At 41.9% G+C, this 15,567-nt stretch overlaps 1 protein-coding gene across 3 annotated transcripts in view; it reads left to right on the forward strand.

Moving 5' to 3' along the window:
* pde11a (phosphodiesterase 11a) overlaps window positions 1–14,036 on the forward strand; it is a 40,343-nt gene extending 26,307 nt beyond the window's left edge. For all 3 annotated transcript variants that reach the window (XM_073473995.1, XM_073473996.1, XM_073473997.1), the window contains 10 exons: window positions 877–1,023; window positions 1,147–1,254; window positions 2,498–2,607; window positions 3,776–3,866; window positions 7,637–7,737; window positions 7,963–8,040; window positions 8,122–8,185; window positions 9,060–9,134; window positions 10,066–10,149; window positions 13,471–14,036. In XM_073473995.1, the coding sequence (XP_073330096.1) occupies window positions 877–1,023; window positions 1,147–1,254; window positions 2,498–2,607; window positions 3,776–3,866; window positions 7,637–7,737; window positions 7,963–8,040; window positions 8,122–8,185; window positions 9,060–9,134; window positions 10,066–10,149; window positions 13,471–13,704 (1,092 nt within the window). In that variant the 3' untranslated portion in view covers window positions 13,705–14,036. The remainder of the gene's footprint in view (window positions 1–876; window positions 1,024–1,146; window positions 1,255–2,497; window positions 2,608–3,775; window positions 3,867–7,636; window positions 7,738–7,962; window positions 8,041–8,121; window positions 8,186–9,059; window positions 9,135–10,065; window positions 10,150–13,470) is intronic.
* The last annotated feature ends 1,531 nt before the right edge of the window (window positions 14,037–15,567 follow it).

Raw genomic sequence — 15,567 nt, forward strand, 5'->3', positions numbered from 1 at the left:
TTTGTGAAATATAGATATGACCTATTTTCCTTCACTTTCATGTGTAGGATTTTCCCCTGTGGCTGCAAAGTAGGAACCCCGCTTTCCAGTGTGCCTGTGTGATCTTTCAGCCCCCCCTCCTCTTCATCCAGCACCACGCTCTGCTTCCTGCCTTTCCCCCCACTTTCTTTCTTTCATAACTGCTCTACATAAGGAGCCTTATGGAGTACAGTTGACTGGGATTCCACCGGAGTGCAAACGGCAGCGGCAAACAAACCCGGCTGACATTTCGTAACCCGGGGCTGTGAATTAAGAGAGAGGAGAATACCTGCTGACCTGACAGGCAAACATTTGTGAGGGAAACGTGGTGCAGCTCTGAGGAGGAAGAGAGAGCACAAATGTGGCTGTACTGAAGCTATAACACAGATTTCTTAAGAGAGTTTTGACTCATTGGAATGAGATGCAGGTTAGAAAGCATGAAATGGTCATATTATAAATGCTGACTACAGGCAGATAAGACCTCTCTGCTCGTTGTGCTCATTAAGCCCACACTCAAGATAGGAGACATGGATGCATTAGCATGAATATGGTTAATTGGAAATCACGTACATTTTTGTTTTTGTTTGAATAATAATGAAAAAAAGCCGTTGATGATCGCTGCTGTGTAACTGCGTTTGTCAATGAGCTCTGAAAGTAAACAACAGTGAAATCCTTCGGTAAAGCTCCCTCATTAATCTTAACCCTCTCCGAATGAGTCCACAGAGTCTTAATTAGCATGTCTCCATATTTCCATGTATCATCTAAAAATGGCACCGCATTCTCTGACCTCTCCAGCCTTTCCCGCTCTCTAAAGTCACTCTTTCCTCCTCTACGTTTCCTCCCGCCACTATGAAACAGGCTGCTAACATCCCCCTGGTCTGCGAGCTGGGCATCGATAAGCTCTCCTTTGACGATTTCTCTCTGGACGTCGACGCCATGATAACGGCCGCTCTGAGGATGTTCATGGAGTTGGGAATGGTGCAGAAATTTAAGATCGACTATGAGGTGAGAGACAGACTTTCTTTATCCTTCACTGAACACTGTTCCTTCAGTGGCCGAGTCCTAATGTGTCCTCACGACAACTCAGCTGACCCGTGTGCTCATCTCTGTGTCTGTGTTCCCCTGCAGACACTGTGCAGATGGCTGCTGACTGTCAGAAAAAACTACAGGATGGTTCTCTATCACAACTGGAGACATGCCTTCAACGTCTGTCAGTGCATGTTTGCCATGCTTACGGTAAAGATCATGCTGCTATAACTGTTGGTGTGACGTTAAGGAATTGACCATTTATAGCAAATGTTCATACACTTAGATTGGGTGGGAAAAGCTCTCAAACAATCAGATTTTACCTGAATCTACAATACCAAAAGCTTGGAACATAAGGAGGGAGGGTGCCAGCACTGGTGGAATGTAACTAAGTAGATTTACTCAAATACTGTTGCTGTATATGTTCTTGTGCATTTAAAAGATCTTGAAAGTTTAAAAGGTCAAAGTCCGCACCAACAGAAGCTCCTCTCTCCCACAGAAAACACTGTTCCTGAAACGCCTCGTCAGTAGTCTCGCCTTTAATTCTGTGACTTTGTGACATCACACTACGTCACCATGTCACACATTTGCATGATCAATGCCTGGCGGCTAGTTTGGCACGTAGGAATCAATGTAACACAGCTGCTCTGTTGTTGTTAGCTGTGCTGGCTCAGGCGTGTGTGAGCTGACCAATCATTGGAGACTGGGTATTTGGGAGGGCGGGCCTTAAAGGGACAGGAGCCTATACAGAGCGTTTCAGACAGAGGGGGAACACTGATGTACTGAAAATGAGCATAATAAGTCTCCTTTAATATTGATTGAAGCAACTGTCATTTTGGTTGAAATCTTGTCATAAATGAAGGGAAAAGGTACTTTTCTGTTTGACCTCTGTTGAAATCGCTGATATTCAAATTATGACTCGTTGTATAACTCACTATACAAACAGCCAAACCAGAGATGTTTGTTTGAACAGAGACCCCAAGAGAAATACTTCATGCGGTCCCAGCGGGCCTTTACTTTATCAGGTCCTTGGGGCAACTCACACACACACACGCTCATATACAAACACTACAGCGTAGTTCATTTAATCAAGCACAGCATTAATGAACGGTGTCCCATCTGAATTGATCATTGGCAGAAGGAAATGAAATAGAAGTGTGTAAGCTGTTCTGGGCACCTCCGCTCTCCGGCCATGTGTTTTAATGAGTGGGCCGAGGGCCGTGCTATCTTTGCCGCTATCCCCACAATGACCTATAGTGACTCACTCAGCACATGGCCTCCAGAACCCATTCATCCAGCCCATAAAGCTCTCTGTGTGACTCTGTGACTGCAGTCCCACTGGCTATAGAGGGAGATACTGTTTATTTTAGGATGCTGCTGCAGTCAGAGTGTTTTTTTTTGTTTTTTTTTATTTAATCGGGTGTGTGTTTGTTTTGTCATCTGTGCCAATTAGACGGCAGGCTTCCAGGAGACTCTGACAGAGGTGGAGATCTTAGCGCTTATTGTAGGTTGTGTGTGCCACGACTTGGACCACAGGGGCACCAACAATGCTTTTCAGGCCAAGTAAGTGTTTACTCTTTATCCGTCTGTTTCTGCCGTACACAAACACATACATACTCTCCCTCCTACACACTGTTTATAGTGTGTTTTCCCACCTGCAGCAGTCTGCAGTAGTCCAGCCCGGATCAGCAAGAGTCAAGTGGCAAGTTGTATAAGGCTTATATAAGGGTCTGCTTAACGAAGAGACTGTAAACACTGCTGACTCTGAGCACATTTAGATCAGTGAGTACATTAAACTGCTTAAACTTGGTGTTCTCTGCACTCACAAAGGTTATTATAGTAAACTAGGTGAAAAAAAGACATAGTCATGAGCTGAATTAAACTAAAACATTCTTTTTAATTCATTTTTTGTGTTTTTAAGAGACTTTATAACAGTAAAGGACGGCTCATTCACAGAATTAAAATGGTATTGTCAGTGACTATGAGGTTAAAGTGCAGGCTCTTCATATTAGGGTGTTAACATCCATGGCATATAAACAGCATAATTATATCATTTTTTGTACTTCACTTTAAGATGCAAGAAAATAATTCAACAAGTCAACAGCTTAAACAAATACGTCATATGTTTTAATTGTTGTCAAATCCTCTGTGATCTATGAACGTTTGAAGTCTACACCCACAGACCACACTGTTGTTCTGTCACACCTGTGCTGCAGCTCTTGATTCATTAGTTTGCCTTCTATCCACCGCGATGTTTAGGATCTTTATCCAAAACTGTTATCTATTTATGAAGAGGCCAACGAGACACCCTCTACAGCTAAAAGTCAGCACTTTAATCTCATGTTTTATTTCAAATCTAATGTGCTGGAGTACAGAGCCATTACAATTAAAAAGATACTACTGTCCTACCATTCAGCACACTAACTTTACCACTTTCATTTTACTTTACTACCTTCAGTACGCCAGGCTCAGTTCTCAGTATTTTTTCTCCACATTAAATGCTGATCGTATTCAATGTTGAACAATTGAACTTCAGCTGCAGATTAGGTTATGACTCTCAGGTTTCTCTTATTGTTGAGCAATAAATTGGCAACAGAGTGCAGAGTGAGGGAATTACAACAGATTCAACAACAGCAGACTTTGTTTCTCAGTATGCGTTGAATGCTGATGATGTTATCCCTCTTCTTGATCCCTGTGTTTGTGTTTGTGTTTGTGTTTGTGTGTGTGTCAGGACGGGCTCAGCCCTCGCTCTGCTTTATGGGACCTCTGCTACACTGGAGCACCACCACTTCAACCATGCTGTTATGATCCTGCAGAGCGAGGTGCACTATGTTCCAATATCTGCTGCAATGCAGTTACCATGAAGGGTCTGCTAATGCCTACCACTGCATGTTGTTATTTGTGCAACACATTCAAACCCTGTCTACAACTAAGTTTAACTCTTTAACACCCCTCCTCCCTTTAAGACACCGCAAGGTTTTAATCTTTTTGCTGCTGCGTCTTATACTTCGATCATTTCTAGGATGAGGCCTCTCTTTAAAATGACTGCAGTGACCAAAAAGACCAGAGTGTAATTTATCTGTACAGTAACCTGCATTAAGCTAATGAAGTCTAGTACAACAATTCGACATTATACAGAGAGGTGTTTGTGTTTTCTAGGTTAAACTGATTTAAATAGGGTGGACAAAATAGTAGACACCTGTCAAAAACAATGCAACAGCTCCAAAAACTGTAGTCGTATGAGGTCGTCATTAGCAACACCTGTCCTTTTCCTGCTACGACCTGCCAAACGGTTTACTATCCTGCAGGTGGAACAGTGGAGGGAAGAACTCATAAAGGACTAGTTCATCATTTTGGGAAATAAGCTTATTCGCCTTCTTGCCGAGCATTAGATGAAAAGATTGATACCACACTCATCCTGAAAACATCCCATTAGACCGATAGTCCGTTTGTCCGACAGCCCGCTATCCTGAAAAGCAAATTGCTTGTAAGGCCCGTTGTTCCAAAAATACACACTCTCTGTGGAGTATTGTGACCTTAATATCTTGTGTCAGGTTAGGGTTAGGATATGTCATTTGGTGTAAGGCCAGAAAAGCCTCTTAAAGGCATAACCCTCGCCCATTCAGCACAGTGGTAAGGACCAGCAGTCACTGAGCGAACAACTGCTGGAAAAGCGTGTATTTTCGGAGCAATGGGCATTTGTTTTCGGGATAACGGGCCTTTGGGTCAATTAGGGTATTTGTCTGGACACACTGACTTCCTGGAGTGTTGATTTTCTCCCGTCTTACAGTATTCTGCTGGCTGAGACACATATTTAACAGACAGATATGAGAGTGGTGTTGATCTTCTCATCTTACTCTCAGCAAGAAATGAAATACGCATATTTCCCAAAATGTCAAAATATTACCTACCTACATCTCTCGATTTACTTTCTTGCCTTCTAAATAAAAAATGGCACATCCTGCTTTACCTTTAAAGTAAAATGAAGGGAGTTTGTGTCACGGTGCCTGAAGGCAACCATGTGGTGCCTCGATGTCTGCTGTATGTGAGCGAGAAAACAAATAGCTCAGGCTGCCCTCAAATCAATGTAATTACAGAGGCGATAGATTTGGTGCTAATTGGTTGAGAGAGACATTTTACCAGGTGACTGGGTTTGCATGAAGTCGTAATTAAAGACGTTTTGAGGGAGCAGCTGAGCTGAGGCTTAGCAGGGTATGTTCCAGTGGCTTCATTATCACGGTGCTGACAACACAGTAAGCTGACAAATGTTTGCTTGGAATATCATAATGGTTCCTGTTGATACTGGGGTTGAACTAACCCTGTCCTATTAGCATATAAATGAATAGTGTGGCTAATTCAAGTAGAAGAGAAAGCTCACGATTCAGTCCGCCCAGCCGCCGTTAACCATTCATTTAAAATGTACACTTTTAAACGTCACTCACACCCTTTGTCTCTCTCAATTTCCTCTCATCATTCTCACTTCCTCTTTTCCTCTCCTCCCTCCTTCATCCGCTCCAATTGTGACAGAATGAGAGAAGTCCTTTGTGTTTCTGCTATCACGTAGTTCAATATTTCATGGGAGCAGATGAGCTCATGACTGGAATCTACTGTGACGTGCTTTGGACTTTTATTCTCAGCGTTTAAAAGGAAAACAGAGGTCATCCAGTTTAGAGGATCTCGGCTGCTTTCTCATTATCATCATCTCTCATTCTGGTGCTTTTCTGTTATCACCTCGACATCGTCTTTTTTTCTCCACAGACAGACCGTTCAAACCGTCCTCTAGAGGAGGGTGCCTAAGTGGTGAATGAATGTATAATACATAATGGGGAGAGGCCTGTTTGAATGATAGAGAGCCTCAAGTGAGAGATGTTGCTTACTTATTAACAGCTGCTGCCTCCCCTCCCCGCCTGCACAGATCCATTCAGTGTTTATTATTGCACGTTTTTACTGTTATGGTCTAGTTGTGCAAATAGGCCTTTTTCCCGGAAGGCTTCTTGGACACGTCATAGTAGGGAGAGTCAAAACACTTCCTCGTTCACACACTCACTTCCCCCTATATAACAGATACTAAATAGTTTTATAGTGAGCAGTTATGAATCATTGTCATTTAGCCTCATCACTGACAGATCTAGTGTATTTTTATGACACATTGCATTGTGGGATGTTTACACAAAGTAGCATACTTGCCGTGAACGATAACGTTTTTTGTTCTATTGTAGGAATAAGGGATAGGAGGAAAACTCTCAGGATAAATTGATCGTGGTGAATTTCCATTTACCGGGATGATCGTGAATATCCTCACGAGTGACTTAAGAAAGCTGTCTATCTTGATTACGTATAATCCTACATTGATTTCCTGTAATATTTTGAATTGCCACAAGGTGAACATCCTACATCTTTTTACATCTAAAGCCTGAAATCAATGTGTGGAAACATTATGGATTCCAAGCTAAAGACGGACAGGGAGACGAGGTGTCCACCATTTATGTAGCCTTTACTTATGCAGGAGGGCCTTATAATTTATAATTACTTTATTGAACATTGTTGGATTATTTTTCACTGGTAAGGATCTTTACCAAAAGGATGTGTGGAGTCCAGGATGTTTCAGTGCAACTGAGAGGAGTTTTAAGAATATATTGATGGAGCAATATCGTGAATCACGATTATAAAAAATATTGTGCTCAATATTGTGTAGTGAAGACAGTGTGATTTCAAACACAGGCCTGATATTGTGCTTGTGACTTTTCCCAGATGATAGCTGGGGGACTCACAATGGCAAACTTGATTTTATTTTTCTAAAAAAATGTTTAATCACAATGTAAAGATAAAAGGGAAGCAGTATTTAGAGTTTCACAAATTCATTTTCCTCTCATGGATCCCTAATTTACCCACTAATCTGACTGAATTTCCATTTTTTTCAATTAACATTTTCTTTTTGAGTATTTGAATCACTGAAAAATAGGAGAAAAATGTGGGAAAATGAGGTAAATCAGACTCGAACAAACTAAATAGACAAAAACGTTTTCTTCATCTCTGTGATGCATCTGTTCATTATTATTTGTTATTCAAATGATACGTGGTTATTTTGATATCCAGAGAGCATGGCATAAGTTAACAAAAGTGGTGTCACTTTCTGAGTCATTCATATGTTTGTCCCAGAAGATATTATTGAGACTACATTATTTGAGGCTCATACTGATATTTTAGAGTAAAATCATTCAAATACCAATCAGATAATCTGAAACTTGAAATATGCATATATTTAGCAAAGAAGATTAGATATGGACTTACTTTACAGATTCAAACCTCTCCTCAGCAGTTTTTTTAAAATAACATTTAATGTAAAGTATTTTATTTAAAATCCAGAGACTTTCAATAAGCCAATGTCATCCAGTATTGTCTGCAGCTTAATATAACACTCAAGGTCTTATTGGATCATGAAAAAAGTCTGTAAAATGGACCTTCTGTTAAGTTAATGGTACCCATGCTAAATATAATGTATAATTCATCCATCGTCTGTAGTCTTTTATGTGCAGAAGTGACATATGTTTAGTGATTCTTTATCGTGTTATCTCTGGTTGTGTCTCCACAGGGTCACAATATCTTCTCCAACCTCTCGTCCACAGAGTACAGTGACCTCATGCAGCTGTTGAAACAGTCGATCCTTGCCACAGACCTCACACTTTACTTTGAGTATGTTCTGCTAAACACCAGACTGCTTATTAAACTGTTAAATCTCCTGCTTCTGAGACGTCCACAGAGCTTGGCTCAATCCAGCGTACTTACTTATTTACAATGAAGCAAACTGAGTCTGCCTCTGTACACTGTTTACTGCAGGCTTCTTTTAGGTAACACCGCCCCCTTGTGGATCTTATATTAGTTACACCTGCATATACAGATGTCTTGTTTCTCTTGCAGGAACAGAAACACGTTCTTTGAGCTGGTCAGCAACGGAGAGTACAACTGGAATGTGAAGGCTCACAGAGACATGTGCAGGTGATGCCCTGCACACATAGACCTGGTGTTTTTGTCTCCTTGAAGCTGAATCAGTTAATAAAAATGTCTTTCTCCTCTCAGATCCATGATGATGACAGCTTGTGATCTTGGTGCCGTCACTAAACCCTGGGAAATATCACGCAAGGTGACAAAATACTCTCCTATATATAAGATAATGTGTTTCAGTTCAACCAGTTAATCGATCAATTAATGGATAATTGGTCAAAAGAAAAATGATGAGCAACAAAAATTGATTTTTTAAGTTCTTTTACAAGAAAAAATGCCCAAAATGTCCAATGTCCAGCTTTTCAATTGTATGCATTTGCTTTTCCTTGTCTTACGTAATAATAATGATAGCTTTATTTATATAGCACCTTTAAAAACAGAGTTACTAAGTGATGTACATACATACAGTCATATGTCACAAGTCATAAGGAAAAGCAAGTATTACAGCAGCAATTGCAAATAGAGATAACAGAAAGTCTTACTCAGGGAGATGAAAGTAAAAATAAAAGATAAAAGCATCTAAATCAGGGGGTAAAAGCAGCTTTATGTAAGCGTGTTTACATGACTGAAAACAGAACGTCTTCAGGTTTTTGGGTGTTGATAAGAAATCAAGCAATTATCATCACCTTGCGCTTTGAAACATTGTGACAGACATTTTCCTCAGTTTTCTTTCAATTTATAGCTCAACTCCAGCAAAAAAATTATTAAATTCCTGTGCACTTTTCACCTCTGCATTGATAGATTTATTATGATAGATAGGCCGACGTTTCAGTCACAAAGTCCTTTCTCAAGACGATGACCAAAACATACATTTTTTCAAATAAATACATCAATGCAGGGGGGAATGCATGTGCAGGAATTTACTATTTTTCACTGGAATTTTCTGTGGGATCTGATTCCCTGCACCACAAAAAGACTCAAGCTATAGATCAAAACAATCGATAAATAGAGAAAATAAATGAGAGAAGCTCGTTAGTTGCAGCCCTCGTTAGTTGTCCTCCCTCTCACTCCAGGTGGCAGAGTTGGTGACCAGCGAGTTCTTCGAGCAGGGCGACAGAGAGAGATCGGAGCTGAAGCTCACGCCCTCCGTGAGTACATCCAACCATCTCTTGTGTTTCATGCTTTTTTTTCCTTTTCACCTCTGTGACCTCTGAGCGCTGACGATGCTAAAGATATACATTTTCTCTGCAGTTCCAAAACACACTGAATGTGTCGGTAACGTGAGAGTAGTGTGAGAAAAAGTGAATCGTCAGCTTGACCGCTCCGCTGCCTCGCTGCTGTGCCAAAAGCAACCTGTGGACAGTGTAACAGTCATTCTTAAAAAAAACAAAACACTCCTCGTCCTCCTACACAGGACTCAAAGCAAACACTGACCTTTCTATTCATTCACAAGAGGCATTCTGGTGTATTGGAGTGCTGCTGTTATACGAGATCTTTATTTTTCTCTTATAGATAGACATAGTAACAGGGAAAGACTTTGGTCCGAATGAAGATGTTGTCTTAATTAACGTCTTCATGCTGTTCTCAAAGCCACAGCACTACAACAGAGGAGTACTGCCTGTTTGATTGAGGAGCTTTGAAGGCTGAACTGTGTTGCAAGTTCTTAAAGGCGGAGAAAAAAAACCAACAGCTTTCCGTGCGCAATTAATGGCTGTTGACTAATCGAGCCCGGCCACATTGCCTCCCCTCTGAAATAACTAATGCAGTAGCCTCAGGTCTGCCGCTTGTGTCAAACCTTTACCGCTCTGTGTGTGGGTGTTGGAAATTAAATATTAACTTCTGAGTCGTAGCCCAGTAACTATCTCTGAAGCACAGCCTCAGTGGAGCCTCTTAAGTTCAGGCTGCAGAAGAATGAGGTAGAATAGAAAATGGACGTTAAATAAACTCTCGAGAGCTGAGGGGAAGATTTTTAAACCAAAAGCAGCACTTTAGGGACTGTGAGCCTGACTCGTAGCCTCACGGTTAAACACGGTCACATGTTTCGCTGGTGTGAATGCATTCTCGCTTTTGCGTTTTCAGGCCATCTTTGATCGAAACAGGAAGGACGAGTTGCCAGGGCTTCAGCTGGGGTGGATTGATGGGATCTGCTCGCCACTGTACGAGGTAATGCTTCAAGCGCCGCCCCTCCCTGGCCTTCACTGTCACACAGCCGCCTTTTCCATCAGTACTTGCTGTCCTTCCACAGCTATTGTCTCCCCGCTGACGCCAGCAATGAAACTGTCACTAACAACTATTCAACTTTCTTGGCAGCCGCAGATTTCTCACTGAAAAAAAGATATTTTTTTCTCTCTTTATCGAAAGCTATGAAACAACTTCAAGGTTGCATCCTGTTCTTGTGAGAGTGAGTGTGCACTTTCTGACTGCGTGAAAGCTCAGAGGTTGTGGAGTGTGTGAACAGAGAGCTGCGATGTTAGTCGGGTTAAATCCCATCACTGAGACAGTGTGCTTTGGGCTTTGCTGCACAGTAAATGAAAGAAGGAAGGGCGGACTCTTTGACTGCACGCTGTTCTTCGGAGACATTTTGGCTAACATGCAGATGGAGAGGCTGATTTCATTGTCAGATCCCTCCTGAGCAAACGTTAGGGTCAGAGCTTTTGGTTATCTTTCAGGGAATTAATGGAAATCTATACTGTGTCCTCTCCAGTATAGTAATGTGAGTGTGTGTGTGTTTCTCAATGACGTCAAGAGAGACTCACCCCGCCCCTCCCACTGCCGGCAGCAGAGGCTGACTTACTGAGGAGATCAGGTCTGTTAAGAGATGAGGCGTGTTGGAGGCAAATTCATGAAAGCAAACAAATCAGACGGATGAGAGTTGTGAAAGGAGGCGAGGATAAAATAGTTTGTTCCTCCTCACAGCGCCGGGTTGTTTTCTCTGCTTTTGTGCTGTTAAACCACCTCCTTCCCTCTTTACTGTCATATTAAACACATTACTCTCAGTCATCATGAGCAGAAAACAAACAATAGATCATCTTCACATCTATTGAATTATCCCAGGATCAGTGTCAAAAGTTAAGGCAGACTAATCTTTGCAGGGCTCTGGTTTCACCATTGTTACTGTCTGTGTAGTGTAGATAAAAAGCATCAAAGCAGCCAGTGTGTGTGTGTGTGTGTGTGTGTGTGTGTGTCTGCGTGGGGGGTTTGTCTCCACGCTGCCTCACGTAAAGGCTGATGTTTGGAGAATGCAGATATGGGGCTCACGATCACGCCGCTGCCAATTAAATTTGCAAGGGGGAGAACAGAGAAAGTTCAGAGGCGGCAGGGTTTTTGTCCGTGGGCGGAAGAGATCTCGTTCTTGATCTCGCTGATCTCCTTCTCCTGGTGGTGGCTCGCTACTTTGTGGAATATTAATCCCCCATTATATAACCTTCCATCTTTACACACCCCACCATATGACAGCCTCTCTCTTCTTCTCCTGCTTCTTCCTCTTCTGAGACTAACTCAGTGGAATAATGATGCTGCACTAACCAATGACAATGTGTCCCCACTGTGGATATATGCCGCGGAGAAAAAGAGGGATTATTCTCTTCTTTTAACGCGCAGATGAGACGAATCCATCAAGATTACGACTAACAAATGCATTTAGTCTTTGTTCAGCTGTGTGTGTGTCACATTCCAGCACAGTGAGACGATCGTTTTCAAAGACGAAACATAATCAACATCCACGTTTTTACCACATTACATTATACAAGCTGTCATTTTCATTATCAGTTACTCTGCAGATGATCATCTCCATTAACTGTTGATAAAAGATATATAGAGATAACTTTATTTGACAACAGAAGATCTCTTTGCAGGAGCTTTCTGGCCATATAAATATAAAACATCGAGGTTAACAAAAATGTAGGGAAGAACTGGGATGAAAGTAACACTTTTCATATAAATGTCATTTTACGGTGTGAACTTGATTTGTTTATATCAGTCTTGTTTTATAAAAGTGTCTGACAATACATTTGTTCTAATATGAATTTGCCAACATATTACATCCTTAAAAAAAGAGAAATTTCATTTTTAATGTCACAAAACGTTTCAGTTTTTCAGGGTCACCCTCTTTTCTTTTGTTTTCACCCTGACAGTTAAATCGACTTTATCTCAAATCACTGGAAGTAGAAATCCATATTTGCTCTAATGATGCTCTGCATCACCGGTGACCAGCTTCATGATTATTTGCACACATATTACAGCAATTACAATGTTATGAATTATTGAGTCGCAGCTTTTAAAAACACCTTTCAGGACATATTATGAAATTGTAATGCACAAAAGTGGGCAGAAGGAAAATAGTCTTGATGTGTGAACTTGGCCACATTATGGAGCTGTGTTCTCGTGGACCACCCACACAACTGCTTTAATTGTTCATATGAATTAGCGAACGCACCCTCTGAATATGAATGCATCTCCAATAGCACGCCTGCATTTAAAGTTCAGTTAATTGGCAGCTGTGATTAGTTGTGTTTTCCCAAGTGTAACAACGGATTTGATTTCCCTTTCATACATACAGTGCACAGTCCGCAGTGTAGGTGTACTTACTTATTTATTTCATTCGCTGTAACAATGGCCACCCATTCGACTCCTATACATGTGTGAATAAATGAACGCTTTTTTTGTTTCGTATGTGGGATCCATGCCCACATGTTATATTTCCATACGAAACGGGGTTAATGAAACAATAGCTAATTACAGACTTCCCTGAAAATCCAGTAGACAATGTTCGGAGAACAGAGGGAACAAAATCCCCCCGTCTCTCAGGTAATTTATTAAAAGTGGCTGATGGCAGCTTTGACTACACTGCGACTTACAGTTAAGTGTGGAAAAATTACAAAGAGAGCTTATCTCAGTCATACATGTGCCTCTAATCTTAAAAAAGCAGCCATGTCATTGCCTTAAACTATCAAGCTCCTGTATGTTGCTGTTATTGTAGCAGGCTGTTCTCTGTATTGTTTCATTTGTTTGCCCATATAGTGCATGTGATGAGTAATGTGCTGCTCTTCTAGCCTCAGTCTGTGCCTCTCATGTATTATCATTACATTCTAGTCACAGAGTGCAAAGCATCCGATTTTCATAACAATATATACCCATCGATCTTTGAAAAATATTATGTGTGATGCATGATAACAAAGATTTTTAAACTTTTTTCTCAAGTTGCGACAGTACAACACAAACAGGACGGTATTTAGTAATCCCTCCTGAAAACGCACTGATCGTGATGCGACCTCTGTAGGCCTACTAATGCCGTTGTTGTCTTAGTCTTGTAAAACATCACCAGGTGTTTATTTTTAATTCAAACAAATGCTTATAGCTCTGTGACTCGAGCGGTAATACATGATGGGCACAAGCTGGGGTTTCACCTTTTCTAGCTGTTGGTGTTTTTTTTCCCCTTTTAATATATTTTCTTCATCTTTCTCCCTCCTTCCTCTCTCTCTCTAGACTCTGGTCAAGTTGAATCCCAAACTTCAGCCAATGCTTGACATGATCAAAGCTAACAGGGCCAACTGGGAGGAGCTGAACAAGAAGAGACAACGTGGCCAGAGCATCTCGGCGCCGGCGAGCCCCTGCAGTGGCGACAGCACAGAAACAAGCGGCTGCACTGTGGCCAAAACGGGCAGCGCACCCTGCTGCAGTGGTGACGCTGACGGCACACCGTCTAAACCCGTTAGTTAGCTTCTGACCTCCGAGCTGATCTCTTATAGGCTTCTTTCCTCTTAAATGCAGCCTGCAAAAGAGGCAGTGCAGTGCATGCAGAGGTTCTTGGGCTCTGCTCCTCTTCGCTTTTGCTACTAGAGATGAGCTTTAGACTTGAGTGCGGCGCTATCATAGAAGTTTTTCTGCTCCCTTCGGTCTTCCTGTGCTGAAGGCTGACAGAGCTGTGTTTGGCAAGCTTGTCGGAGCAGCTGCAAATCAGCTGATGACACCATGTCAGACGGGAAACTCAAACCACTGTGTCAACATGTCAACCAGTGAGCTAACACTAACTATTCTGGGCATTGCGCAGATTTTTTCGGCACAACAAGGCATGGCGAACAGTGGAGAGGAATGTTTGTCTCTGTACCTCCTCGTTGCTCGCATTTTGTCCGGGGCAACAGAGATATTTTTTTGTAAATCTGTACATAAGCTATGGGGTTATTTACAAGTGCTGTTTAAAAACCTGTAAGCTCTGGATTGTAACGTGGCTGTAGAGTTTCTGAAGGAGAAAGGGGTGCAGGAACAGCAGGACCTGTGACGGCGCTTGCAATGCAAATTGAGTGCTCCGCTCCCTCCCTTCCTGTGCCTTGTTTTAAGATCCTAATGAAAAATGCATGGCCTCCTCCTCACCGAGATTCTTAGATAGTATGAAAATCCATGTTGAACCATGACTTATTTTTGCCATAATTTGTAAAAACCAATGACTGCAGTTACGTCTTGACCCCATGTGAGCCACAAAGCATTAACATTATATACATACAGAAATCTATTTTGCCCAATTTTATAAGTGCAGGGTCTCACTCGTCACACACACAAACACACACAATGTGCCTTGATGAAGTTGTTCTGATATCACATTAGTTTCTGCTGAAAATCAAGTTTAACATTAACTCCTCACTGAACTACGTGTAAAGGAACAGTTTGACATTTTACGAAATACACTTGCTTATTGGCAGAAAATGAGAGGTTACTACTGTCGTTAGATATGTACTACAGGTCCAGTGTGTGGGATTTGTTGTCGGGGCCGTCAGTGAGCGTCAGTGGCATCGGTCAGTGTGGTGTGTCCCGCACCGTTGGCACTGGACAGCCCTTGTCGGAGGCTTTTTGGCCAGTTCAGCATGGAGAATCAGCGGCGGCTCGTCTGTGAGAGAAATAATTTTGATTGGCTGTTTGTGCAAGCAGATCAGTGCACGAAAAGAGAAACGGAAAAAGAAAAGGAAAGCCCCTTGAGCCCGTTGCTGTAGTATCCATGATTTCACCCATTATTTCGATTATAAGCGGCTATGTTAGCAAGAGTGGTGTCAAAAAATGCTGCTTAATCATAAAAATGGTTTGTATATCAGCAGAGACAAATTTCCTTTCATGCAGGCGCAGTATGCAAGAGCTGTGTTCTTCGCTGTGTGTTCAAGTGCAGCTTTTTGAAAGAGACACAGGAGACATGAGGCGACACACCAGTCGGCCTTCGACGCAGCTGGTTCTTTAATGTCAGTTTGGTGTTTCAGGGTCTTTATAGAGAGCCTTTACATGACATGAGTCAGCCATGTTCATGGATCTAATCAGGGCAATCTGGATGCAGTGTCGGAGGCGGAGCCCTCAGCATCCCTATAAAAGCTGCTCTGTGGGGCATGAAGCCAAAAAAGGTGCAGGATCTTACGGACAGCTTCCTCATTGTGCGGCCCAGGGAGCGTGCACACCAGAGATGCTAGAGACTTCTGGTTTAGCCCGCCGCTAAATTGAATTGGAGTAAAAGAATGTAATGGTGCAGCTTTTCTAGACTTCCCAAATGTTATTGAACCAAATGGCTCAAATTCTCATAGTGAAAAGAGTCATTTTGCAGCGGTT

Source organism: Pagrus major, chromosome 9 (assembly GCF_040436345.1).
Source record: "Pagrus major chromosome 9, Pma_NU_1.0".
NCBI classification, from domain to species: Eukaryota; Metazoa; Chordata; class Actinopteri; order Spariformes; family Sparidae; genus Pagrus; species Pagrus major.